Here is a 26,721-nt window from a genome sequence, read left to right on the forward strand (position 1 = left end):
TCATTATACAAACGGGTATCTGGGCTGGTCGAAACCAGCAATTGCATTGGGTGTCCGACCTTTGATCCTTCAAAATGTTTTCTTTCATTCATTGAACACTGGAGGAAGAGTTCTGGGTCTACTTTCTCAGGGAACAATGAACAAACACTTGATGCCTGGAGATTGCAACTTCTTGATTTCCCTCGCTGTCTCGGTAGTTGCTAAGCTGGGATTTGATCCCCATAACCTTAAAGAGGTGACCTAAACAAATGGATGGCAGACCCTTGAGTCATCTCCTTGTTTCGACGCCTGCATTTCCAGTAACAGTCTGTCCCAACGCCACTGAAACTTGGTACAGGTTTGGCCTCATATGACTATTACAGTCGGAAAGCTGGAACCTGTTTGAAATTTTGGGTAAGTGAGAAATCAGGTCAGGTCGACAGATACTCGACAAAGTTCAATGATGGAGCTGTTTTGATTCGGATTCACCACGCCACTCTGCTCCTGTTTATTCAGAGAAAGAAGATGTGAGAAAACGAGAAAAGAAATTGGAATTTTTAACAGACAAATTTGGTAATTCTGTACTCTAAATCAGTGGTGTATCATGACTACAACAGCTGTTGCCTCTCAGATAACAGTAATACTTTCACATAAACATTTTTATTTTATTTTATCAAGTTAATTTGAATATGACCTTTTTGAATAATATTTTTTAAATAATAAATAAATATATTACATGTCTATAAATATGGCCAAATTCTTTAAAAAAAACCATTAAAAAAATTAAATTAATCCACAAAATATTAGACATCTAAACAGATTCCACATTTAACCCACAAATTGGAACAGACAGCACGACGATTGATATATAACTACATAACTACACATAAAAGTCAAAGTCTGACTAGTCTTAAACGTTGAGCCTAGGTATAAAAATCTTACAAGAAACCTATTACTATATACAAACCATGTCTTAAAACCTTAAGCAAACTGCAGAACTTAAAACATCAAAATACTCGCAACAGACTCCTTGAGGAACAACACTTTTTTACTTCTGCCATGAAACGTCCTCCTTCAGAATATGCTCCCAATCAGAACCAGAGCTGTTTGAGCCACTGATCAACAATTGACACATATTTCCTGCAGTAGTATCCTGAGGGGAATTGGAGTTCTTCCCAGATGCAACATTTTCATCCTCCACTCCACTAAAAAATGACTGTGAGCTCATGCCATTCCCAAATGCATGATGAATAACCAATTTTTGCAGGTCCCTCAGTGGGTCGTTTGTAGTACCAACATCCTGTTTTGTCTCAAAACAAGGTGATGCTGGAACAGTCCCATCCACCATGCCGGTGGTCGGCTTCCTCCCCGAACACGACTGAGGCAAAACAGTTTCATGCACACAGCCGTTGTCTTGGTTGTTCTCTGGTTTTGAAATTTGCTGCATGCCCACATCATTTGGAGAACTCCGGTCCTCATTTCGGCTCTTCAGTATTCTTAGTCTGGCCAGAACAGATGAATCAACATCTGTGACCCCATTATTCATGCTGGCCTCATGTGTACTCTCTCGTAAAACAGAGTTCTGCCTGCAATAATCATGGTGGATGATACTCTCTGAAGGCTTCTTTTCATCGCTAGAGCCCAATATTGTACTTTCATATTGAAAATCGTTTGCAGCCGATAACTTCTCCATGCACATGGAAGTTCCTGATGGATTGTCAGAAGCCATATAAACACAAACAAAGTACTCAAATGAGAAGACCGTTTAACCAAGGAATAGTATTCAAGCCATAAAATTACCTTTAGCAGGGGAATAATGGCTTCCCTCCATCACCATCTTCATCCGTTCAAGCTGGACTTCATACTTCATGTGACAAATAGCTGCTTCTGCCTGAATCCACAGATTTTTATATAAAATTGTTCGAGGACTTGTCTCTTCTTGGTCACAAACACTTTCCCTAAGTGCCTTCTTCAGAGCCTGCACATAGGGGGGAAAATATTTCAATTTGTAACAGGAACAAGCACAATAGTTCAGTTTCCATCACCATCTTCTTCATCGTTTTTCAAGTACCTGGGAAATTCCAATATCTTTTTGTGAGTCTGCCTTACTTTCAAAAAAAGTGCCTTGAAAATCATTAACTTTCTTATCAGATGTGGGGGAAACATGGGAACTCTTCTGTGGATTATCACGACAGGAATCATAACCAGACCTTGCAGCTGGATATTTTCCAATGAAGTTGCCCTGGAGAAATAATTAGAGTAAAGCAAAGCAATAAACAAAGAAGGAAAATACAAGATAAGAAGATTACAAAATCAACAACGAAATCACAAATCTCTCTCTCTCTCTCTCTCTCTCTCTCTCTCTCTCTCTCTCTCTCGTATAAATAAAACACAAATATCTTCATAAATCTGAAGAAACAACTAAAAGAGTTTCTTTAGCAGAAAAAAAGGAGAAAATGACAAACAAAAGATAAAATTTGTCACAGAAAAAAATTGAAAATTCTGGAAAAGACTTAAACAATTAAGAAAATCACTGCTATACTCAATACTTCACGAATCCCTAGAACAATACATTAATTTCATCAGCCCTCCTAAAGACATTTTAAGAAGGCAAGTGGTAGAACTGCACCTGTAGTTTACACATAATCACTACACAGGCTTTCCCTAGTACACTGGGGTCATCACAAATATAGCTTCAAGAATGAATGCTATGTCAAAAAGAATGCATGTTATGTCATCAACAACAGCAACATCTAATCACTACAGTCGTTCATTTACAATACGGTAAAACAAGTTCACCAGGCAAGAATATTGCAATTACATAAAGATCCAATTACTTGTCAGGGAACAGAAAGGGGAAAAAATTTCATACCTGATGAGATTGTTTGGGGGATTTCCTAACAGAATAGGACCCACCCAACTCAAGAAATGGTTCAGACACTTTCCTCACCAAAGCAAATGTACTGAGGTTGTTGATTACTTGATCAAGAGTCTCATAATCTGGTTCCTGCAGCGATTTTATATCCCAAAAGTGACCAGAAAGAAGCAATTCAGACAGGTTATGAAGCATCTTAACTAGCACCTGGGCGTCCACCTTTAGAGCAGGGCAGCTCTTTGCAGCATCAAATGCTCCTATCAATTTAGATATCTCATCACAAATCCTAACCCGAGAAGAAGTTTTATTTGAAACATGTTCATCAGAAAAAGAAAGATGTCCTTCAACACCATTAAACAGATCAGAAGCAACAACATCCTTTTTCGTGCTACTGGGAACCTCTTCAGAGGTTTCAAGACCACATTTGGTGTTTCCAAACAGCACTGAGTCATTTCCAGTATCTTGACCACCACCAGAAGACTGCATCATATTTTCAAATTGACTACTAAAATAGTCTGATCTAATTTTATCAGCTGCAGTTGATTTATATTCAGAGGTTGGGAAAAAATTGACCGAAGAGGGATTTGGCAGAGAGGTTGGAGAACAGCCTTCATTATTCACATGTCCTTGAAAGCCCAGGCTTCCATATAGTTTTGGAGAAGAAGCAATTTCAGATTCATCGATCAATTTTCTAGAGGGGGGTGCACAGGAGACGGGGACATCTTTGATGGGAGGAACATGGGGTACAGTAAAAGCTACTGCAAATGGAGAGTGCTGCGAAGTTGGTAGTCCTTTCCAACAGGGTGAATCCACAGCATGGTTGATCTGATCAGATGTCTCTGAAGAGGTTTGAGCAGAATCATTGTGGCAAACCACACCAGATGTGAAAGTGAAACTGTTTGGATGTATCAAGGCAGAATTTTCTAATTCATGTTTTCCCTTCTGAGCATTATTAGAAAAGTCCAAGGTCAGATTGATTTGCTTGGGGCCGTGTTCATCCGAACTATAATTCTTCTTCAAATCTGAAATCTGAATGCAGGCCTCATTATTGCCAGACACAAAAGTCAGAGAATCCTCTTTGCTTTTGTAAGTGTGCACTTCATCAGTATACGCAACTGGTTTTGAGAGAGCTTCTCCCACCTTCTCAAGATATGAATGACTACATTCTGCTAGCAGACTGGAGGTGGCAGGTAACATATATTCTGGGCTTGAGTTGGTAGGCTTCATTGCACCAGAATCAACCTGGGAATAGGATCTAGCATATGAAGAAGTCTGAGGCTCAAAATGATCCCTTGCATTCAGGAAGGAAACAGAGCCAACCATTGGTAAGTGGGGTTCGTGTATAGCAGAGTCAGAACAGGTAACTGTTATACCATTCCAAGGACGAAAGCAGCTGGAGTTGTCTTCCGAAAATCTGAAATCTACCCACTCTGAACCCACACCTCTTGGTCCAAGTTGAACAGTTTTTGCAAAGGGATTAAAAGAACCTTCTTGCGTAATACCCGGTGCTTCTTCTGATTCAGCCAATGCCATAGGGGAAAATCCTCCTGCACCACAATAGAGAATTAACTTGAGAACACTATATTCATAAGCTACCATCAACAATTTCATAAATTCCACTCCTAAGACCTGAATAAGAGACCTCACATTAACCCCACCTTCTATCCACAAGACTTTAGTCACAGTGACCTTTTTTCTAAAAAAAATGCTTGGGCAGGGACAAATGAGAATATTAATGTGCACTACCATTGTAAAAGCTATTGTTGCTAGATTGGCTGAGGTGTGTTATCCAAGCTCCTGCCACTTTCCTCATCTCACACACCTAAACATATTTAGAGCAAACTCACCTACCAATTTTAACCACTTACCACGACCAGCCAGGTACCACAAAATGACAGGCAATTAGAAAGGGTCAACAGCAACCACAACAATGAGCAAATAGATCCTTCAAGTAAAAAGTTGGGGTAACAAGTAAGTTTGCAACAGGTAAGACTGCTTGAATGTGCACAGTCTAGGTCACATTTGGCATTGACTGAACACTCAATTGTTCCACTGAGCACTCAACTCATTCAATTGGAGATGAGATCTCAAAAAGTTGGGGAGCAGTATACGACAAGTCCCATGCAGGAAGGAGAAAAAAATTAAAAGTAATGAACAAAAAACTGGTACCATCCTCCTAAAAAGGAAATAATATGGCATAATAAGCACTTATATTCTTTAAAAGGGCCTTCAGCAACACAGAATCATTAGATTGATGAACCATAGCATGTTAATAAGACATTGGCTGGAGCTATAAATAACCACCAATGTAATCACGTATGAATGTATATAAGGAAGAAAAAGATCAGGACTTTCAAGTCCATTTTAAGTTAAAATGCAACCACTTTCTAACTATTAAAACAGATCTTTAGTTTATATTCAATTTCTTCTTAATGTTACTTTTTATGGCGCTCTATGTTTTAATGGTTGATATACATTTTGGATTTGTCTTTTTATATTTTCAATTTTTTTTGAGTGATAAATGGATACAGTGGCATTGTTAAAATATATGAAGTGTCAATCTTGAATTACAACATTTTCTTTTAACATTAAAAAAAATGACTTTAGAAAAGTTTAAAAAAAAACACATGCTAAAGAGTGAAAAAGTTATCTGCAGCCAAGCTTGGCTGCCTTCAGTCAAGCTTCCGTCCACTCATATAGAGAGCAAGTTCAAGGAGATTCTAAAAGAATAGAAGTGGTCAGTGGCAAATTTAGACATCTAGACAGTCCTTTTTAAATGGTCGTCTTCCCCAACTGCACAAAGGTTGAGTAACTAGTATCATTAAGTTTTTCCTATTCTTTTTCTGATATTTCTTGGTTTATTTATATTATATACAAGTGGACAATTGTGATTCCATCATTTCTATGTACCTCTTTGACTTTTAAAGCTGTGCAATTTTATTAAACTGTTAGAAGGCATTCATGTGAAGGGTGGCACAACTGGTAAAAAGGAGGAACTCCTCACCCAAGTCTAGAGGTGGCAAAGAAGGTAAATAAAGTGATCTTCATAAGGATGACATAAAGGTGTAATTATGTAAGATGATGTATGTCCACTTATGTCTTTTATTTCATAAAGCTTGTAGCCCTAAGGGCATTGTAGTCATTGTAAACCTCCTCCCACGGCTATAAATAAGAGCCTCCAGGCATGGGATAGAGAATCAAACCTCTCTTCTCATAATTTGTCCCTAGCATATTCTCTCTTTTCCCAAGAGCTCTCTCCCTCTTTCTCAAACAGCCTCCCCTCTCTTCCTCTTCTCTTCTGCTTCCTCCTCTCTTTCTCCACCACCTTGATCGAGGTCTTCCACCATAGAATCGTAATTCCACATGGTATCAAAGCAATGGTTTTAAGATTCCAACCCTTGGTTAAGGTGTTAATCATACGAGTTTATCAAGATTGTCGTGCTCATCCAAAATAAGAGTTCTTCTCTTTTTTTGTTGAGATGATAATTGATGATTAATCTCACGAAGAATGATTATTCTCCTCTTATTTGCATGAAGATTAAGTGTTTTTACTTGGTATGAATCAATTTATGACTTTTTTTATTCAGTTTCCTCTCATTCATACAAGTTTCGGTTAAGGAGAAGTTTTCTATATCTTAATGTTGTTTTTGAACTTTGAAAAATCATTGGAATCAAGCTTAGTTGATTCTCTACCGAAATCATGGTGTATTATGCTTAGTACCATGGTAAATATTCGTTGAACAACCCCTAGAAGACTGCTACTCTTGGCTGTTTATTGCTTGTTTTTCTTGACTATTGAATTTGTTAAGGAATAGTCCCACATGGAATAGTGAATACAAAGATCTTGAGTTTATTAGTTGGTAAAAAAAATTTCTAAGTTGGCTAGTCATTTTGGGATGGGCCATGGACCCAACTTAACATGGTATCAGAGCAAGTACTCATATGTGAGCCTGCACCTAAAAACTATCCACTTGTAGAGCCACAAAAGAGGGCTTACACCTAAGACTATCCACTTGTAGAGCCACAAAAGAGGGCATACACCTAAGCTGCCTACTCCTAAATTATCTACTTGTAGAGCCACAAAAGATGGTCTACACATGAGGAAGAGTGTTAAGGAATAGTCCCACATGGATTAGTGAGTACAAAGATCTTGAGTTTATTAGTTGGTAAAAAGGTTTTCTAAGTTGGCTAGTCATTTTGGGATGGGCCTTGGACCCAACTTAACAGAATTTTTGGTTGACGCAAGCCAAGGAGGATTCTTATTTTTGGCAAGAAGGTTGCTGAATTCAGTAACGTTTAGGTCCTTCTAATTAGGACTATATTCTGAGATTCATTTCTTTAAATACTCAAGAGCCAAAGAAAAGTCCAAAGGCATAAATTTCTTTACATATGGGGCATACACTTAAGGAGGCAAGTTTCCTTCTTTGGAATTGACTTGATTTTAAGCAAGATTTAATGAATCTAGGTCCTTGATTCATTTGTTGCTCTCTTAGCTTAATTTTGGATTGTAGCACCCTATACGTGAATCTAGGTTGATTCTCTCTTGGTTTTACTTTATCTTTGGCTTTAGAACCAAGAGGACATGTGGTTAAGAGATTGTTTTCCTACGTCAAAGGAAAAAAGGGGTGCTGAAATTTCAACAAGTGTAATTGATTCTTCAAGATACAACTTCAGCTCATAAATTCTTTGAGTGGGATTATTTTTTAGTGGTTAACATTACATGGCTGAAGATATTGGATTTAATATGGCAGGGAAAAGTGACCTACTCAAAATCACCACAATTCCTCAAGGGGTTATCAAATTATTTGAGTTGGTCACAATCTGTTAAGAGATTTCTCATCACTCATGACTTGTTGAGTCACTTGAATAAGCCACCTCCCCTTCTAGATGAGGAAGATATTGTATACACCAAGTGGCTTAAGGAGGATACCCTTGTCCTCAGTTGGTTGATTTGCATGGAAGAGACTGTTACAAATAATGTGGTGCATCTTGAGGCTACTAAACAAGTGAGAGAAACTTGTGCAAAGTTATACTCTAGTGACAACAACTTGCGAAAATTATACGATGTTTTTCAAACAATGTATAATACCAAGCAAGGAGATAATGTACAAGACTATCTTTCACGATTTAGACGTCTCATTCAAGCGTGAAAACTTGCTCAACCCTATTCCACGGACATTTCGATTCACGAGAAACAAAGGGAAGCATTAGCAACAACCATTTGTCTCACCAATATCAAACCGAATCTTGAGGTAGCCAAGACTCAAATCCTTTGCTCAATAGCTCTTCTTCCCTTCTTTGATGATATAAGTGTTACACTTATACGTATCCCGGATCCATCCACCACCTCCCAAGTTGATATCTCCTCAACCATGTACTCTAATAATAGAGGTGGCAGTTCCAGTAATAGGAGTTAGGGAAGAAATACTAGAGGTGGCCATGGAAGAGGTAGTAGGAATGTGCAAGGCTCTTCCCGATATGAAAATCAAACCTATTCTCACTATAGGAAAAAAGGTTACATAGTAGACACTTAGTGAAAAATCCATGGGAAACTAGGCTGGGTTACAGCCAACCAAGCTTCTACCAGTACTGGAGATAAGGTATCCAAAGGCAAGAAAACTATATCCAAAGAAGATTATGATTTGCTTCAACGGATGAAGAGTATAATGATATCTTCCTCGAACAAGACCTCTCCCACTACTACAGCTACAACTATCTCATGAATGATCTCAGCTACTTCACCCTCTCCATCATGGAATATTGACTCTGGGTCCTTTGAGCACTTGACAGGTAATGGTAATCTTTTGAGTTCTATCTCCCCTTGTTTGATTGAATAATTCATTTCCATAGTAGATGGATCCCAAACGAAGGTCCAAGGGATGGGATCCACATTACACTTACAAGATGTGTATTTTGAATGCACTTACAAGATGTGCATTTTGTTCCTCATTTTCCTTTAAATCTTCTATTAATCAGTCAATTAACAAAAATATTTGAACTATTCCATTACCTTTTCTCCTACCTCTTGTGTCTTTCAGGACCTGCAGACGAAACATATAATTGGTGGAGGTCGTGAACAAAGGGGTCTATACTATCTCAACTAGTCAACAATCTCATATGCAGCCAGTTCACAACACTAGGTTCTTCAATGGCACAACAAACTAGGCCACCCATCTCTGCAATCCCTTAAACATATGATTCCATCATTACAATCTATTTCTCATTTGAATTGTGAAAGTTGTCAACTGAGTAAACACTAGTCGAGTACTTACTCCCCTCGAGGCGAAACTAAAGGTGTTGCTCCTTTTTCTTTAGTCTAAAACCCTTGAACATTTCTAATGTTTCTCATTCAAAGTATTTTATTACATTGTGTTTGATGACTTTTCTCGAGTTACATGGTTATTTTTACTTAAAGATAGATCAGAGGTATTACCTACTTTCAAATCCTTTTGTGCAATGATCTCTACTCAGTTTAATACCACATTAAAGGTTCTCCGGTCCGATAATGCAAAAGAATGTATGTCGAGAGAATTCCAATCCTTTTGTCAGGATAATGGAATGCTACATCAAACCTCCTATGTTTACACACCACAACAAAATGGTGTGGCTAAAAGAAAAAAATAGACACCTCTTGAGGTTGTTCGGACGCTTCAACATATGCATGTGCCCCACTTCTATTGGCCCCATGATCTCTTATGGTATGCTTTTTCATCATCAGGTTGCCATCTTCGGTTCTAATGATCGATCACCTTTCACCCGTCTCTTTCCTACTGAAGATATGCCACAAACGAGAATGAGACTGTGAACTACAAGTACTACCTTCAGCCTCTGTTTATTAATAACTACTAACATATTCATGTGTTTCACTTTGACATGTTTTTCTCTCAGTTGAAAGTTGTTTTCCAACAATTCATAGAATACATTTAGTTTTAATTTACTTTCACATTACACTAAAAAGTAAATGAGCTTTCATGAGTATGTTCTGTATCTATCTTCAATGAAACTTTCTCTTTAATGACCAGAGCTACACTTCATAGTAACCCCAATGGACATCCAATATCCACAGAGCTCAATATTCACATCTGTATTAAAACCTAATGTCGGAGACAGCAATACAAACATATACCTCAATGAGCTTAGTCAATTTCAAAAGAGTTACAAGAAACTTAGCTATATGATGGACCATGAGGCAAATGAAATGGTGTGTCATGAGATTCCACCTCGTACAAAAACAAACTGACATCTTTTAAAATGTCAATACCATTCTATAGAGGGGGAAGATGAAACTCCAGAAGTAAACTTTAGATTGGCAGTTGGTCACTTTGTCACCCCCTCTACATGATTTAGGCAGTTAGGCTAACACCGCTAAGTCAAAATTTTGACAAGCCAATAAAAATTGAATTATAGACTGCAGAAAATTCAAAACTACACCTTATTCATTCATTAATTTGATTCCATACAGATTATACATTCTCAGTTTCTATCCTCTAAAATTACAAGGAAATGCAACCTTTAGAAAGAAGAAAGTACATATAGGAAGTCACCAGAGGTCTCCATCTATGCTTCAAGTTCTACTCATGTTTTTTATTGGTCATGGGTTTGTAGTGTAACAAAATATCTCTCACTGTCTTTTAACCAAAAGAAGGACAGCCAAGTTTTGAAAGAAAAATTCTTCTAAAGCAGATGAGAGGAGGATAAGGCACTGAGCCTGTCTATTAGCCAACTTATCAACCGTGTTGTTAGAAAAGTTCCTACATAAGTTCTTATCTGAATTCTTCACTAGGTGAAACCATCATAACTTGTAGTAAATATAAGATACCCTCCATGAATTCCCCAATTAGGGGGGGAGCAGCCTAAATGAGAAGGCATTCATGTCTCTTGGAAACGCCAAAGTTTCACTGCACAACCTATATTAAGCTAAAGTAAACTTGCAACGAAGAAATATATGAAGAGAGACAAGCTCAAGTTTATAATAAATTATTGTGATCACAGCAACTTCATGCTCAGGCTTGACAAATGCCAGACCACCACCTGGGACCCTTCTCTCTTTCTTCCTTTCCTCTGCTTGCCTCTATTAATGCTTGATTAGACTGCTAGAATGGGACTCTTTCTTAATGTGTCAATATCTTTACAAGCTTCTCTCCCCGAACGCAACAAGCTGCACCAATCACCACCACCATGTTCCACACAGAGAAAGCAAAAGAGTGGGACTGTGGGACTATGTAACATATAGAGTACTCGTGGGCTTCCCAATTCAGTTGTTCAAACACTTTATGGAAGAGCATCGTATGTGACAGAAGCAGTATCGTAATCATTGTGGAACTAAAAAGGTGGTATTAGCCTTCGACAAACTAAAAATTAAAAATTTCTTATAAATTAGTTAGATATCATACCTTGAGATACTGGGGTTCCATAATTTGTGAATATCGCCTTGGCCCCACGCTCCTGCCACTGCAATCTGCTATCCACATCCTTCCTTTCTCCCTCAAAAGTTCCACTCCACGAGCCGGCCCACTTGGATGCATAGCCAAAACCAGACAACTTGCTCGAGAAGTCAACAGCGGGCGAAGTTTCAGTAGGCACTTGGAATGGGGGATAATATGTTTCGGGTCCTAACAGATTAGTTGCTACTACTTCTGAATCATAAGAAAGAACATGCGCAGGGTTTACAGAAGGTAAGTGGGTTCTTGGTGGGTGAGAACTGGAGTACCCGTACCCAATTGACTCAGTATCAGACACCGATGCAGGAGGATGAAGATGGAGCCAATTATCGGCTGAAGAGTTTGGAGGGAAATCAGCGAAGTCCCCAAAAGCACGAGGTGCCTGAACTGTTAGACCCGGATTGAGTTTGGATGAAGGACGATCGACTGTGAAAGGGGGAGCCAATGGTGATAAGGTGGAGGAAGATCCAGTACCAAAAGAACCTAAGCCCCCCATCATCGTAATTCAGCAGGAATGATATTCGTAAGTCCAGAAAACGAAAGGCACTGAAACTTGTAAATTGGGAGAAGATGCTTTTCGTTAATTGAAAGATCAGAAAGACCGACGCTCGATCAGAGAAAAGAGCCAGAGGATAAAACACACGAACAAACGGAAATTCATCCGAGAGGAAGCAGTCTCAGATATTCGCAATGCAGTAACCAGATAGCACCGAACAAGACCCTACTTTTTTCGTTTATCTACTATTTTCACGCAGAAATCTAAAGAAGGAAAAACAGCGGACGGGTAGGATCTCTGAGAGAGTGGCAAACGTACAGGTGAAGAAAACAAGTAGTATAAGAAGTGTAGAAAGAGTAGAACTCCCGCTATTAATCTCCGAGCAATTCGATCGTCATGCGAGGACGGATGGGAAAAACAAGGAAATTGGGTTTTTAGGCCGCTAGCCCTCGAGGATGACTCTTCGTTTGTCGTCGTCCTCTTATGATGCCTAGTGCCGTTTCCGGGAAAGACTGGAAACGCGTTTCCAGTTAGAAAGATATTTCTTAGGATTACTTCCGCCCAATGTGTATCGTTTTGGAAAGTTTGTTTACTTTTCCTCCGAGGTTTTCTACCAAAAGCAAGAGTCAATTTTACCACTTTACCGGATTTATTATTTATTATTTATTATTTAAATAAAAATAGAATAAATATCAATGGGTTGGGTTATTTGGTACCCCACTAACCAATTATTTCATCTTTTAAGTAAAGTTTTTTGTATTTTGAGAAAACCTTCAGAGAGGTTCTTAAAGTATTTAAGGCCTCCACAACACTTATAACTCAAATGATAGAAAAAGTATTTGAATCAAGCAAAAAATTGAGCATGTAGCTTTAAAATCCTCATTTGTACTTAGTTGATTTCATGCTGGACTTATATCCTTTGAGTTTCAATCACTCTTTAATGCAATAATCATTTTATCTGTTATGATGTTTCATATTTGTTTGTCGATTAAGCTACGTCTACAAGGGTTAACCACATCCTAGCTTTTATTTTTAATCTTTATTTATGCTTGATGATATCATACAGAACTTAAGCCAATTGATTTTTAAATTATAAGTTATTGTTCACCAAATTATTCTCCAGCTATGAATTTCAATCCATCGCTCTAATAAGCTTTCAATTTCAAATGATTATTATCGGAAAGTATAATTAAGTTTACTTTATTTTCTAATAAAGTTATTTCAGTTGAAGAACAAGCGTGGAAGAGTCTCATCTGACTCTCACACAAAAAAAAAGTTTTACAGAGCCAAAATTATTATGGAATGAGATCTCATAAAAGAGTCTTATTTTAAGGTATTTTAGTTATGTTATTATTCTATTTATTTAAAAGTATAACTAGGATAAGGGTAGTTTAGTTGTAATTGGATTCTACTTGTTTCCTCTATTATAAATAGAAGTCCATATACTCAAATTACATCAAGTTAGTGATTTTTTTTCTCTTTTACAAAAATTCAACATGATATTAATGGGTTCTATGAGTTGACTCAGCCAATCCACAAAGATAATGTGATTCTTTTTTTATATATCATCTCAAGTAGTTTAGGTTCGTATTCTATCTTTTTTTCTTTCTTTCCTGTCCAAGTACCTATCATTTTTCTTGGTGTTCACACCACTTTAATGAGATTTTCATATTTCAAATTATATGTTTCTGAAAATATCTTTGAGTTTACTTTCCAAGTCAAAAATAATTTTGGCAATCGAAATTTTCTACAAAGAAAAATCGATATTTGAAGCAGCAAATGTCAGACAACAAAAGAGGTTTGAGCAGTAGAAGAACGCTTCAACTTTTGAGCCATTTTATTCCATCAATAATAAGAATTTATGTGGAGATTTATATGTCAAAAGAAATATTTATAAGTCTATTTTCTACCTTATCAAACCAATTCTCAATTTGAGTTGTCTAAAGGGAGATATCAAATTGGCAAGGGTCAATGATCATGTTGGCCAAAGAAGAAAGAGTACTAATTTCGGCCAAATTACACAGCCCAAAATTTATCAAATTCTTTCTCACAAAAAAATATATTTCATGAAAAAATTATACTTGAATGAAAGGTATAGAATTTTAGTTTCAGAAGGCGAAATTTTTATGTCAATATTATCTATATTTAAGGAAATATTTGCATTGGAGTCAAAAAAGGTCAAGCTACAAAATGAAGAGAATCAAGAGGTCATAAAAGATTTAAGAACAATTTTTTTTATGTCAAATTAGATATCAAATTAAATCTCTTTGAGCCTAGTTTCTTGATAAATGAACTATTTGTGATTTTGAGCCAATTTTTTGAGATATTGATATCATAAATACTAAAGGTTAGTTCTGCCAAAAAAATATTACTTTTTTTCCCTGTTTTCTCTCCTATTAGCTCTCTAGGCATTAACGTGAATTGAGTTTTCTTTTCTCCTAAAATCCTTGTTTTTTAGCCAAATTTGTCTTCTAATAAGAGAGTTTTGGTTTGACTGAATCACTCCATCATATGCTCCTTCAAGATATGCAATAACTTGTAGGGATGGCATCGAGCCGAGCCATGCTCAAACTTGTATATGTTTGAGTTTGGCTTGATTTAAATACTTCAAACTCAAGCTCGAACTCAACCTCAAGTCTAAAATTGGAATCGAACTGAGCCCAAAATTTTTAACTGAGTTTGAACTCGAGCCGAGTTCAAGCCCTAACCTAAATTTAAAAGTACAAAAATTATAAAATTATAAAAATAAATAAAGAGAATATTGTGAACTGCAAGCTATTGCAAAGGAGTCCAAGACTTTGCAATAGAGCATATTAATGTGTGATAAACAATTAATAGACCTAAAAGAAAGAGATAACACCTCCATCAATAGTGTTTATTCCATTGGTAAAAACAACACTATTAGATGTTGAGGAACCCAAAAGGGTTGAACAATTGATCATTTTTTAGGTTTGAGGTAAATAAGAGCAATGATCAACCAAATAAGAGGAAATTGATGAGAGCAATTAGAGTAAAGGGAATTTTCATAAAAATCCTATGCTAACGAGTCGGCTTACAGTTGTGGTCAAATAATACAAGATGAAGGGCTAAATTATGAAAAGAAAGATGACAGAGTGATTCTGAAACATACAGTTGATCTTCTATAATACTTCATAATCCTCATTTTTGAGGATCCATTTCTCTTTGCAGGAACCCTTCATATTTCAATTCAATTGTGGTTGTAGCCTAATTTGTTTCATACTTCTCAACAACATGATTAGAAACACCAAAATGAGTGCGCATATGGGGTATAAATTATCCAGTTCAACGAAGAGGATCGCTCATATTTTTCCCTATCTAACTAGCTGAGCCACCTCTTGAGTAATGTGGAGTCTGGTCCACACGACTCGAGTAGGTGGGCCCAAGGGACACGGAGGACCACTTTGATTTCTCTAGCGTGTGTTGTACTCAAGACATTGAATGAAGGGCATTTCTCCTGGTTGATTAATTGCTCTCCCTCGAAACTTACAAAGAGATAGCGAAAACAGACTCTCTTCGGGACTGAGTTACAGAGTAAGCTCGGGATTCTCAACGTCGGGAGAAAAATGGAGAAAGCTCGGGACTCTCGGTGCCAGGAGAAAAATAGAGTATCTAGGGACGAAGATACAGAAAGGGGCTCAATGAGTGTCACCGGTGCCATAAGAGAGGAGGCTTCTCGCCGTCGTGAGAAGCAATGTCCCTGTCGAAAGGAGGCTCGGGTCTCGACGCTGTCACTGGAAGAGATGAGCTATGAGACTCGGCGTTGTTGCCGGAAGAGAGAATCTCTGAGACTCGGCGTTGTTGGCGAATGAGAGGAGCTCTGAGACTCGCTGTTGTTGCCGGAAGAATTCGGGACTTGACCGAGCAGAGAACATAGTTGTTGTTTGTTGTTGTTGCCGGAAGAACATATCTCTCGAACTTGCTGTAACAGTGCGTCGTTGCACGCTGTGTGAGCGGAAGAAGAGAGAGGTTGTGAAGGGTGACGTTGTTTCTAAACAGAGGAGGCTCGAGAGGCTGAGAGGGCTTTGGTCTAGCCGAGGACAACGCTGTCGTGAGAGGGCTTTAGTCAAGCCGAGGATGATGCTGTCATGAGAGGGCTTCAGACTGATTGCTGCTGGGAAGAGAGAAGTTCTCGCGACTCCAACGCTGCTTCTGTCAAGTGAAGCTTCGACGGTGCTGCCCGAACATAGAAGGTTCGAGACTTACAGAAACAGAGCTTGGGTTCTTAACAAGTGGGAGTTGGTTTTCGTGTTTCTGGGAAACAGGGGATCTCTCGCTCAAGAATTACAGTGAGAGAGTCGCTTACAGAGAAGCACTCTCGGAACTCTATCGAAATTTCATATATGTGCCTGGGTGTGTACTAGGAAGACGAAGCAGCGGTGACAAACTTCAGTCTCATCAGGATTCGGCGTTGCTACTAGTAAAGGTAGTAGGGAGGCGTTCCGGTGCTACTAGTAGAGGCAACAAGGAGTCGTTTTGGTACTACTGGTAGAGGCAACAAGGAGGCATTCCGGTGCTGCTGGTAGAGGCAGCAGGGAGGCGTTCTGGTGATGCTATTGGTAGAGGCAGTAGGGAGGCGTTTCGGTGCTGTTGGTAGAGGCAGCAGGGAGGCGTTCCGCTGCTACTGGTAGAGGCAGCAGGGAGAGGTGATTCTGCGTCGTTCTGGAAGAGAGGCTCTCGGCACCCGTCACTACTCTTACAGTTTCCTCCGATCACGCTATACAACTATACAGTTCAACACTCCCCCTCAAGTTGGTGCATAGATATCGGTCATGCCCAACTTGTCAATTATACCATGAAATGCTTTCTCTGATACTGCCTTTGTGAGCATATCAACCATCTGACTCTTAGATTGAATAAAGGGGAATTGTATAATCTTTGTATCGAGGTTCTCTTTGATGAAATGACGATCAACTTCAACATGTTTAGTGCGATCATGTTGAATCGGATTTTGTGCAATTGCGATGGCTGCCTTGTTATCACAGTGAAGATTCATAGGTTTGTCGTATTCAATCCCTAAGTCCCTCAGTATATTCCGTATCCATAACAATTCGCATACACCATGAGTCATACCTCAAAATTCAGCTTCAACACTTGATCTTGATACTACCTTTTGGTTTTTGCTTTTCCAAGTGACAAGATTCCCTTCCACAAAAGTAAAGTAACCCGACGTGGATCTTCTGGTTATCATATCACTTGCCCAATTAGAATCTGTGTATCCTTCAATATTAGACATACCATTTTTTGAGAATAACAACCTTTTTCCTGGAGCACTCTTTAAATATCTCAAGATCCGATAGACTGCTTCCATATGTTCTTTGCTTGGTGCATGCATGAACTGACTCACAACGCTCACTGCATATGCTACATCAGGCCTTGTGTGTGATAGGTAGATTAATCTTCAAACTAATCTACTGGGGTTTGATCTGGGAGAATTCTGAGTTTATGATTCATTTCCATGGGCGTCTTTATCGGTTTACAATCAAGCATTCCGGTTTCGGCTAGAAAATCCAACACATATTTTCGCTGTGAAAGGAAGACTCCATGTTTCGATCTTGCAACTTCAATTCCCAAAAAATATTTAAGTTGTCCAAGATCCTTCATTTCGAATTTATTCGCTAAATACTCATATAAAGCTTGCATTTCACATGGGTCATCTCATGTCACGACCATATCATCAACATATACAATTAAAGCTGTTACTTTTCCTTCTTTGTGTTTGATAAACATAGTATGATCTGAGTTACTTTGATTATAGCCAAACTCCTTCATTGTAGCCCAGAATCTCCCAAACCATGCTCTAGGTGACTGTTTAAGCCTATATAATGACTTCTTCAATTTATAACCTTCACCTTGACACAAAGAACCACTTTTAACTCCGGGTGGTAGCTCCATGTAGACTTTTTCTTCTAAGTCTCCATTGAGGAAGACATTTTTAATGTCAAACTGTTTCAGAGGCCAGTCTCGATTTACCGCTATAGATATAAGAATGCGAATTGTGTTGATCTTAGCTACTGGTGCAAAAGTATCCTGATAGTCCATCCCATACCTTTGCGTATATCCCTTTGCAACTAGCCGAACTTTATATCTGTCAATACTTTAATCCAATTTGAGTTTCAATGTGAACACACATCGACATCCAACTGTCTTTACTCCTTTAGGTTGGGGAACAAGTTCCCAAGTGACATTCTTTTGTAGAGCCTCCATTTCTTTGTTCATCGTCTTTTTCCATTTTGGATAAGCTAATGCATCCTACACATTACTAGGAATAGAAACCCTGGACAATTGATCAACAGTAAATGCATACGATTTAGTCAACCTTTGGGAGGACACATAGATGTTGATTGAGTATTTGGTCTTGACTTCAAGATCAGATTCATATTGTTTTTTTGGAACTCCCCTATTTAATCTTAGTGGATATCTATGAGTTATATTTTCTGTAGGAACACATGTTTCAATAGGTTTATCAAACATAGGATTCGTATTTACCTGAGGAGGAACATTCTGGGTTGATTATTCAGTTGATGGTGCAGACGGAGGCAACTCTGAGGATTCTTCAGGAGCAATTAATGATTCACTCTCAGCTTCATGGTTGGGAGCACAATCTTGTTGCACATCACGACAACCTGGTTGGTTAAAAAATTCATTCACCGCTTCTAACTCAGCACCTCCACTATTCTCTTATTGATTAAACAAGTCATTCGCAACTTCTAACTCAATAAACTCAGCCCCTCCACTATTCTCTTCACTTGAGTTCTCCCCCTTAAGAGAATTCTGAGAGACTCCCTTTGAGTAATAAAGTTTTAATTCATGGAAAGATGCATCTAGAGTTACATGGACCTTTCGGGTGTGTGGATCATAGCACCGATATCCTTTTTGAAAATCAGAATAGTCAACAAAAACACATCGTTTGGCACACAGATCAAGTTTATTTCGCAAGACTTTTGGGATATAAACATATACAGTACACCCAAAAACCTGGGGTTCAAGATTCGGAAGATGGGGAATAAAAATTAGGGAGTGCAATTTTTGTTGAGGAGTTTGAAAGTCTATAACTCAAGAAGGTGTTCGATTGGTAAGGTAGGCAACAGATTTGACAGCTTCCCTCCAATAAAATTGAGGCATGTTCATGCCAAAGAGAGAGAGACACACTACTTCCAAAAGTTATCTATTCTTCTTCTCTGCCAATCCATTTTGTTGGGGAGTATAGGTGTATGAGGTCTGATGAAGAATTCCATGAATGTTCAAAAAATTACTAAGAGAAGCATCGACAAACTCAGTACCATTGTCAGATTGCGAAACACGAACCTGTTTTTGGTACTGAGTGTGTACCATTTGGTGAAATTTCTGAAAAGTTAGACACACATCACTCTTTTTAATAAGCAGGGATACCCAAGTCATTCTAGTGCATTCATTAATAAAAGTCACAAAATACCGAGCTCAAGAAATAGAGGGAACCTTTGCAGGACCCCAAACATCAGAATGAATAACTTCAAAAGGTTTAGAACTCTTATTCAAACTCGGTAAATAAGAGATACGGTGGCTCTTAGCCAGTTCACAAGTATCACAATGAAAATCCAAATTATTCAAACTGAAAAGAGTTGTGGTAGCAATTTCTTAAGATAACCAAAGGAAAGATGACCGAGTCTTCGATGCCATAACCATATAGTTGCTCGAGCATTGTCTTTACTACTAACTTGATTTGATTGACTGATTTTCGATCCCCCATTATCTTTTAACTCCAAATAGTAGAGTTTGCACTGTCTAACACCATAACCAAAAATCTTCCGGGTTAGATTGTCCTGAAAAACACAATAGGAGGGCCAGAAAGTTACAGTACAAGCAAGAGTTGAAGCAATTTGGCTAACAGACAACAAATTATATTCAAGAGATGGAACAACAAGGATAGTATCTAATGTAAGATTATGCGACAAAATAATTGATCCTTCCCGAGTAATATGAGAGGTACTACCATTGGCGATGGAAATAATGGATTGAGGAGAAGGTAAGACAAATTTGAACTGATTGGAATCCCTCGTCATGTGATCGGATGCACCTGTATCAATAATCCAAGTTCTATTCTTATAATATACAGAGAATACTGAAGTTTTACTGATAATACTTGGATGCGCAATGTTTGCAGTAGGTAACAACTTTTCCCCAACAATTTTTTTTCGAGGTCTTTTTGAGAAGTCCCACCACTCTGGATAACCAATAATCTCATAACAACGTTGTTGCGAATACATACCCAGTTGTTAGCTTTGCTAGAAATTGGACGATAGCTCCCCATTGTCTGTCTCTGGGTTTATTCAAATTTTGGGTCCGATTCGGGTTTGGTTCAGGTCTGGTTCGGGTCCACTTCGTTACAGTACGGTTCAATTCGGGTTCTGGCCCAGTTCAGGTCCAGGTCGGCAGAATAATGAATAATGAAATCAGACCTAAGTTAAGCGAAAAATATTGTTTTTTACGTACCAGGTCGTCTCCGTCTTTGGCCATGGGGCAACTTCTTCGTTTAGGGCGACAACAGAAAAACTTCTCCCACTCTGATACCATGTAAAAACAGAACCTTCAGGATAATTTTCAATGATGTATTCTTCTCCGTCTAGGAGGCTATTTATAATACATTACAAGTCGATTTTAGGATCAATTTAGATCCTAAAATCAAGGGATAAAATCAAAAATACAATCACGGATCAGAGGAAACAATCACGCTATACAGTTATACAGTGCAATAGTTAGGAATTTGGATAACGTCATGCTGCCTTGCCCTTCTTACCATAATATTTATTATTATTATTTACCTATATAATATTTTGTTGCTATACTATCTTGTGTCATTGACTTTCTGCGACAAATTTTTGGGCACTGCAGTTCTTTACATTTCTTGGAAATATACGATACCGAAACCTCTTTCCAGAGTTTCCCCATTCCGGGATATAAATTTCCTGGGTTTCACCCAGATTTCTATTTCTAATTAAAAAATGCGGAGGCGGAGTTGACATTTTGACATCGAAGGAAAGCAGAAGCTCGTTTCCGATCACCTTCAACTCTTTCAGGGCTCTGAGGCTGATTACTTCTCATGTAAGAAGTATCCGGAGATACAGACATTAATCGCCAATGGATGGATGGGTAGCTTTGTTGGTGGCATTGGTGTTGGTGGACGCCGGAGGTGTAGTGGGCCAGGAAGCTCAAAAGGCTCCATGGAGGATCCACACGTTATTCTCCGTGGAATGCCAGAACTACTTCGATTGGCAGACGGTGGGTCTGGTACACAGCTTCAAGAAGGCCCGTCAGCCGGGTCCCATCACTCGGCTTCTGAGCTGTACGGAGGAGGAGAAGAAGAATTACAAAGGGATGGAAATTGCGCCAACCTTTGAAGTGCCTTCCATGAGCAAACACCCAAAAACAAGAGATTGGTAAGAGCGCTTGTAATGATTTAATTGATGAACAATCACTATGTTCCTCTTGTTGCTTTATTTGAAAATGATTGCCACTCGTGTAGGTAAGTTTGTTTATGGTTTCTTGGAATGATGGGTTCTAATACTGAATTTCCAGTATGGTGGTTTACCTTCAATGATTCGGACACTTTGCTGAATCTGTTAGTTTATTTTGTTTAAATTAAACGCTTGGCCTTTAGTTCATTTGTTAGTCAATTGGCCAATCAATGTTTGCTATCTACATTCAGGACGGTTAGCCATTTTCCATTTAAATGCTTTAATAAATTTGTTACATTTTGCTGTTATTGGATGATGTTTCAAGGAGAATTAAAATGTTATAGAGGACGCTACCTTCTTTTTATTGTTAGAAATTGAGGATATCTGGAAACTTCAGATTGTCTTTTGCATTCTTTTCCTTCTCTGCATTTAATGTCCGTTCCATAGTTACCAATGGTCATATGTTAGGAATTTACCCATAAACTTATGGCATAGACTATGCAAATATAGGATCCCCTTTGAAAATCATGCTTAAGAAAGAGTAGTTTCAGTTACCCTATTGGGCCAGCTAGCATTGTAAACACTTGAGTCCATGAAAACCATCTGTCCTCTTTCTTTTTTCCAAACCTTTCTCAATAAAAAATCGTGAGGTTCAGGTCGAGAATTTCTGTGGTCTTGGTGTAAGCATACAGTCTACAATGCCTTGTATTTTTTTTCTTCGTTTAACCCAAATAAATAGTCTCTCTGCAGAAAAGTTGTCATTCTGTGAGAACTAATGTATAGCTAAAATTCTCATGAAATTCTCTTTTTCAGGTATCCTGCAATCAATAAGCCAGCAGGAATTGTCCACTGGCTTAAACATAGTGAAGATGCACACAATGTTGATTGGGTTGTGATTCTGGATGCAGACATGATCATCCGAGGTCCCATTATACCCTGGGAACTTGGTGCAGAAAAAGGCAAGCCTGTTGCTGCATACTATGGGTACATATATTCAGTTCTTTTCATGCCTTCCAACAAGAACATTTTTTTTTTTTCAAAAAACAAGAACATGATTTCAGTGCTCATTTCCTGTAGTCGCATTTCAATAATTCACAGGTCTCCTTTCAATTTCAATGCTTTAATGTAAATTAACCCTTCATAGCCTCTTATTGTGATAGTCTCTCATGTTTCATTACTCATTCTATTAGTATTCTGTTTTTCTTTTTTTACTTCAATTTCTGTTAGCAATCTTAAATTTGTCTTGCTGTTGTGCATGGACTGTTGCCTTGTTCTTTTCACATGAATCTGCTTCAGTTACTTGGTTGGGTGTGATAATATTCTAGCCCGTCTACACACAAAACACCCTGAACTATGTGACAAGGTGGGTGGGCTTTTAGCAATGCATATTGATGATCTAAGGGCCTTGGCTCCATTGTGGCTTTCAAAGACTGAAGAAGTACGAGAAGACAAGGAGCACTGGGGAACCAACATAACTGGTGACATTTATGGGAAGGGTTGGATTAGTGAGATGTATGGTTACTCATTTGGTGCTGCAGAAGTAAGACATGTGATACACTGACTCATTATTTAGGCATAACAATGGATTATTTTCTCATGTTTTTCTTCAACTTTGGTTTTTGTAGGTTGGACTTCGACACAAAATTAATGACGACTTGATGATCTACCCTGGATACATTCCAAGAAATGGTGTTGAGCCTATTCTGTTACACTACGGATTACCATTTAGTGTTGGAAATTGGTCATTCAACAAATTAAGTCATCACGAGGACAATATTGTCTATGAATGCAACCGTCTTTTCCCTGGTCCACCTTATCCCAGAGAGGTGTAATATCACTTCAGAAACATTTAATTTTGCACAGCAACATCATCAAGCTAGCTATCTATAAAAGTCAGATATATATAAAGATACTATTTTATAACAAATGTGAAAATTGTATGACATGTCATGGGTGGTGGCGAAAATGTGGATTTCTGGTAGTTTATGGGGCTGAGGACTGGGTCAGCCATGTGGGTATCATTTGGTTTTGCAAGCTGCAACCAACTATCTAAGGTTCTAAATTTTGATGCAATCAAAGCCTGGAATCTTACCATTCATGTAGCTCCTATGATCTGACAGTGGCTTAAAGGTGGACTCTTGAGTCTAGAAATGCAACATGTGGTATATCCATCATGTATGGTGCACCCTTAGTCTAGAAAAGTTGCTTGTTGCCTAAAGTGCACTTTGTTCAGTTAGTAAGATTTCTGAGTCATGGTCTATCAACTGCCAGCTCAAAATTTTCACAAGTCCAAAATGTCTGAGCAGATGTCAGGTACAACCACGTAGAGTAGGAGTTTTTCCCCATCTTTCCTCACTTATTGTGCCAGTTTGCCTATATCTCATCTCTTACTTTATGGAATGCCATCTTACAACAAATTCATCAACTGCATAGGTAACATCTTCTGTCTGTCGGTCTGTGTGCAGGTTGAGGCAATGGAAACTAATCCAACCAAAAAACGAGGCTTGTATTTGAGCATAGAATGCATTAACACTTTAAATGAAGGGCTTCTGTTGCATCATTTGTCAGTGGGCTGTTCTAAGCCTCAATGGTCAAAATACTTGAGTTTTCTTAAAAGCAAGAGGTTTGCTGAGCTCACAGGACCCAAATATCTGAAACATAAGGATACAGGAATTCAGAAAGCTGAGCTCAACAAGGCAGCTAATGATGTTCCAAGGACAACTTATCCAAAAATTCATACAGTATTCTCCACGGAGTGTACACCATATTTTGATTGGCAAACTGTAGGCCTCATGCACAGTTTCCACTTGAGTGGCCAACCTGGAAACATAACTAGGCTTCTAAGTTGTACTGACGAAGACCTAAGACGATATCTGGGGCATGATCTAGCACCTACACATTATGTTCCATCAATGAGTCGACATCCTTTGACAGGCGACTGGTATGTTCCTTGTAGTGTTGGTTGATTTTATGATTTAATTAGATTTCCTTTGGTGGTTTAAGTATATTCTGAATATTTTATCTATCATGGTTCGTGTGGTAGTTCTTTTAAGCTGAAGTGAGACTGTTCCTAATCTTGTTATTTTGTCAGTCTAAAATTTTAATTTATTTCTCATTGTTATTAGGTACCCTGCAATCAATAAACCAGCTGCAGTACTCCATTGGCTGAATCATGTGAATATTGATGCAGAGTTTATAGTTATTTTGGATGCAGACATGATACTAAGAGCGCCGATTACACCATGGGAGTTCAATGCAGAACGTGGTCGTCCAGTTTCAACCCCATATGAGTAAGCCAAAGAAGACATACTCTTTTCTGTTGGTCTCCTTAATCTTACTTGTATTGATGTCTGACTTGTTAGTTTAAAACCTGTTAGCTATCTTATTGGCTGTGATAATGAGCTTGCTAAAATCCACACCCGTCATCCTGAGGCCTGCGACAAAGTTGGAGGTGTAATAATCATGCATATAGATGATCTTCGAAAGTTTGCTTTACTTTGGCTACACAAAACAGAGGAGGTCCGGGCTGACAAAGCGCATTATGCTACAAATATTACTGGAGACATTTTCGGAAGTGGCTGGATAAGTGAGATGTATGGCTACTCGTTTGGTGCAGCAGAGGTATGACACAATGTGGTGTGAACAGTTTCATCTTTGAATGCTTGTATCAATAATGTTAATTCGTTATACATTCCTCAAGTGTTTGTTTCTCTGGTAAATATTAGTTTCTTATTCTTTTTCACCTAGGCATACATTATATGGGCTCTGGGAGCTTTATCTCCAGTATTTTCTTTCCATATTTGTTAGTTTCATAGCCTGTTGATTATCCTGTTGGTGTTTATTTCTCACTATATTTTCCTGTGAAATGTTTGTGTGAACACCCAGCTGCAATTTGAACTTTCTTTTGGATCTTTTGACATAACTCTTCTAGTGGAGGCAAAATGATTGAACTGCCCAAATTTCTTCAGGATTTGGTCAAATAGTTGTTGTAGTTTCTGTCACCAAAATGCTACCTTAGCTACTATTCATGTATTTATCTAGTAAATGTTTAATTCTTTCTCATTCTTTACTGACTTGTCTGATGTCGACTATGTGCAGTTAAATCTGAGGCACACCATAAACAACGAGATATTGCTTTACCCTGGTTATGTTCCAATACCTGGCACCAATCCCCGGGTCCTTCATTACGGGCTAGAGTTTAGTGTTGCTAACTGGAGTTTTGACAAAGCAAATTGGAGGGATGCGGACTTAGTTAACACTTGCTGGGCCAAGTTTCCAGCGCCACCTGATCCATCAACTCTTACTTCAACAGATGAGAACATCTTACACCGAGACCAACTAAGCATTGAATGCATGACAACATTAAATGATGCTCTCTATTTGCATCATAAAAGAAGGAATTGTCCTGATCCTAACAGAAAATCCAATTTGCAGCAAGAGGTCGAAAATGAGGTTACAATATCACAGAGGGTTGAAAGATCAGAGAGAGGGCTGTCCTCGATAAGAAAGCTGAATGTGCCCATTGATGCATTCCGTGAATCACCACTACTAGTGATTCACAGTGTTGTTGGCTCTTTGAGGTATTGGCTCATAGGTCTCTGGGCCATCTCTGTGCTGGGTTTCTTAGCTGTGATTTCAGTTGTACTCTCAGGTCATAAAGAGGAAGGAACAAGGAGCAAGATTGTGAGGAGCAAGAGGAGAACCTCCTATTCTGGACATTTTGGCACAAGTGGAAGCTCTCAAATTCCTGAATAATTAAATTGGTGGCTTCTAAAATTGCAAATCTGCCCGGCAACATCTAACATTCCACGAGCAGCTTGTGTTTGATGATTGGGAAACTTTACGGGACAAAGACTCGCATAGATTTTGATGATCTTCCCTTGACAAGGTTGTTCAGGTCTTCCATGTAGTTGGCTTCTGGTTACAGCTTTCTCGAAATATTTTTGAGGGTGATTTTCACTTGTGCACGGTCAACCATTGTTGAATGTAAGTGCTGTTAACTCCTGGTTGCCATGTTGTTGTATCTTTAACTACCGAAACTTCCTCAGAGTTTTGACATTAACTAAAACTGTGAGAGAACATCTTGCAAGCTTGTGGCTTCAATGAAATAATACAGTGAGCAAAGAGGTAGTGTTAAGTATGCAAGTCTTCTTCTTGTTATTTGTATGGAAAACTTTTAAAGACAAGGCTAAATAATTTTTTTTTTATTTGATCGATTTGTCCTAAAAGACAAAGAGTCATTTTCTAGTAGAAATCATTATTAAGTAAAAGTTTTTATTCTATATTTAATTTTTATTGGCAGAAATATATTAAATTGCCAATTTTTTACATATGAAAATCTGAGTTAGATCAATAAAGTTAAGGCGAGTTAAGAAGTATTAGATCAGAATAGAGCGAGTCCCTCTCTGTACAAAATCGGATCCAAATCAATTGGACCACAGATCGCAAAGGTCTAATCGGCAGAAGGAATTTTTGCTT

At 38.3% G+C, this 26,721-nt stretch overlaps 2 protein-coding genes across 2 annotated transcripts; one reads left to right on the top strand and one right to left on the bottom strand.

Annotated features, from left to right (window-relative positions):
* Window positions 1-781: 781 nt before the first annotated feature.
* Window positions 782-12,229, bottom strand: LOC137948364 (uncharacterized). Its single transcript, XM_068794442.1, has 5 exons — window positions 11,248-12,229; window positions 2,852-4,401; window positions 2,051-2,221; window positions 1,780-1,957; window positions 782-1,686 (listed from the first exon to the last, which is right to left on the bottom strand). The coding sequence occupies exons 1-5, from the start codon at window positions 11,792-11,794 to the stop codon at window positions 1,028-1,030; spliced, it is 3,105 nt and encodes a 1,034-aa protein (XP_068650543.1). The 5' UTR covers window positions 11,795-12,229; the 3' UTR covers window positions 782-1,027.
* An 8,552-nt stretch (window positions 12,230-20,781) lies between these two features.
* Window positions 20,782-26,453, top strand: LOC137948136 (peptidyl serine alpha-galactosyltransferase). Its single transcript, XM_068794098.1, has 8 exons — window positions 20,782-21,225; window positions 22,057-22,227; window positions 22,540-22,783; window positions 22,869-23,069; window positions 23,709-24,184; window positions 24,369-24,533; window positions 24,621-24,864; window positions 25,342-26,453. Exons 1-8 carry the CDS (start codon window positions 20,927-20,929, stop codon window positions 25,996-25,998), a joined length of 2,457 nt encoding a protein of 818 aa, XP_068650199.1. The 5' UTR covers window positions 20,782-20,926; the 3' UTR covers window positions 25,999-26,453.
* The last annotated feature ends 268 nt before the right edge of the window (window positions 26,454-26,721 follow it).

This window comes from Aristolochia californica, unplaced genomic scaffold (assembly GCF_029961685.1).
Source record: "Aristolochia californica isolate CCGP_79_NKW_82.1479 unplaced genomic scaffold, dmAriCali1.0.hap1 SCAF_13, whole genome shotgun sequence".
Taxonomy (NCBI): Eukaryota; Viridiplantae; Streptophyta; class Magnoliopsida; order Piperales; family Aristolochiaceae; genus Aristolochia; species Aristolochia californica.

Excerpts from the sequence above, each read along its gene's own strand:
- LOC137948136 (XM_068794098.1), top strand. The coding sequence starts at position 20,927 with ATGGATGGATGGGTAGCTTTGTTGGTGGCATTGGTGTTGGTGGACGCC. Across the intron at positions 21,226-22,056 it reads CACCCAAAAACAAGAGATTG|GTATCCTGCAATCAATAAGC; the intron begins GTAAGAGCGCTT and ends TCTCTTTTTCAG. Across the intron at positions 23,070-23,708 it reads GTCCACCTTATCCCAGAGAG|GTTGAGGCAATGGAAACTAA; the intron begins GTGTAATATCAC and ends GTCTGTGTGCAG.
- LOC137948364 (XM_068794442.1), bottom strand. The coding sequence starts at position 11,794 with ATGATGGGGGGCTTAGGTTCTTTTGGTACTGGATCTTCCTCCACCTTA. Across the intron at positions 2,222-2,851 it reads CCCCCAAACAATCTCATCAG|GGCAACTTCATTGGAAAATA; the intron begins GTATGAAATTTT and ends TTATTTCTCCAG. Across the intron at positions 1,687-1,779 it reads CCATTATTCCCCTGCTAAAG|GAACTTCCATGTGCATGGAG; the intron begins GTAATTTTATGG and ends ACAATCCATCAG.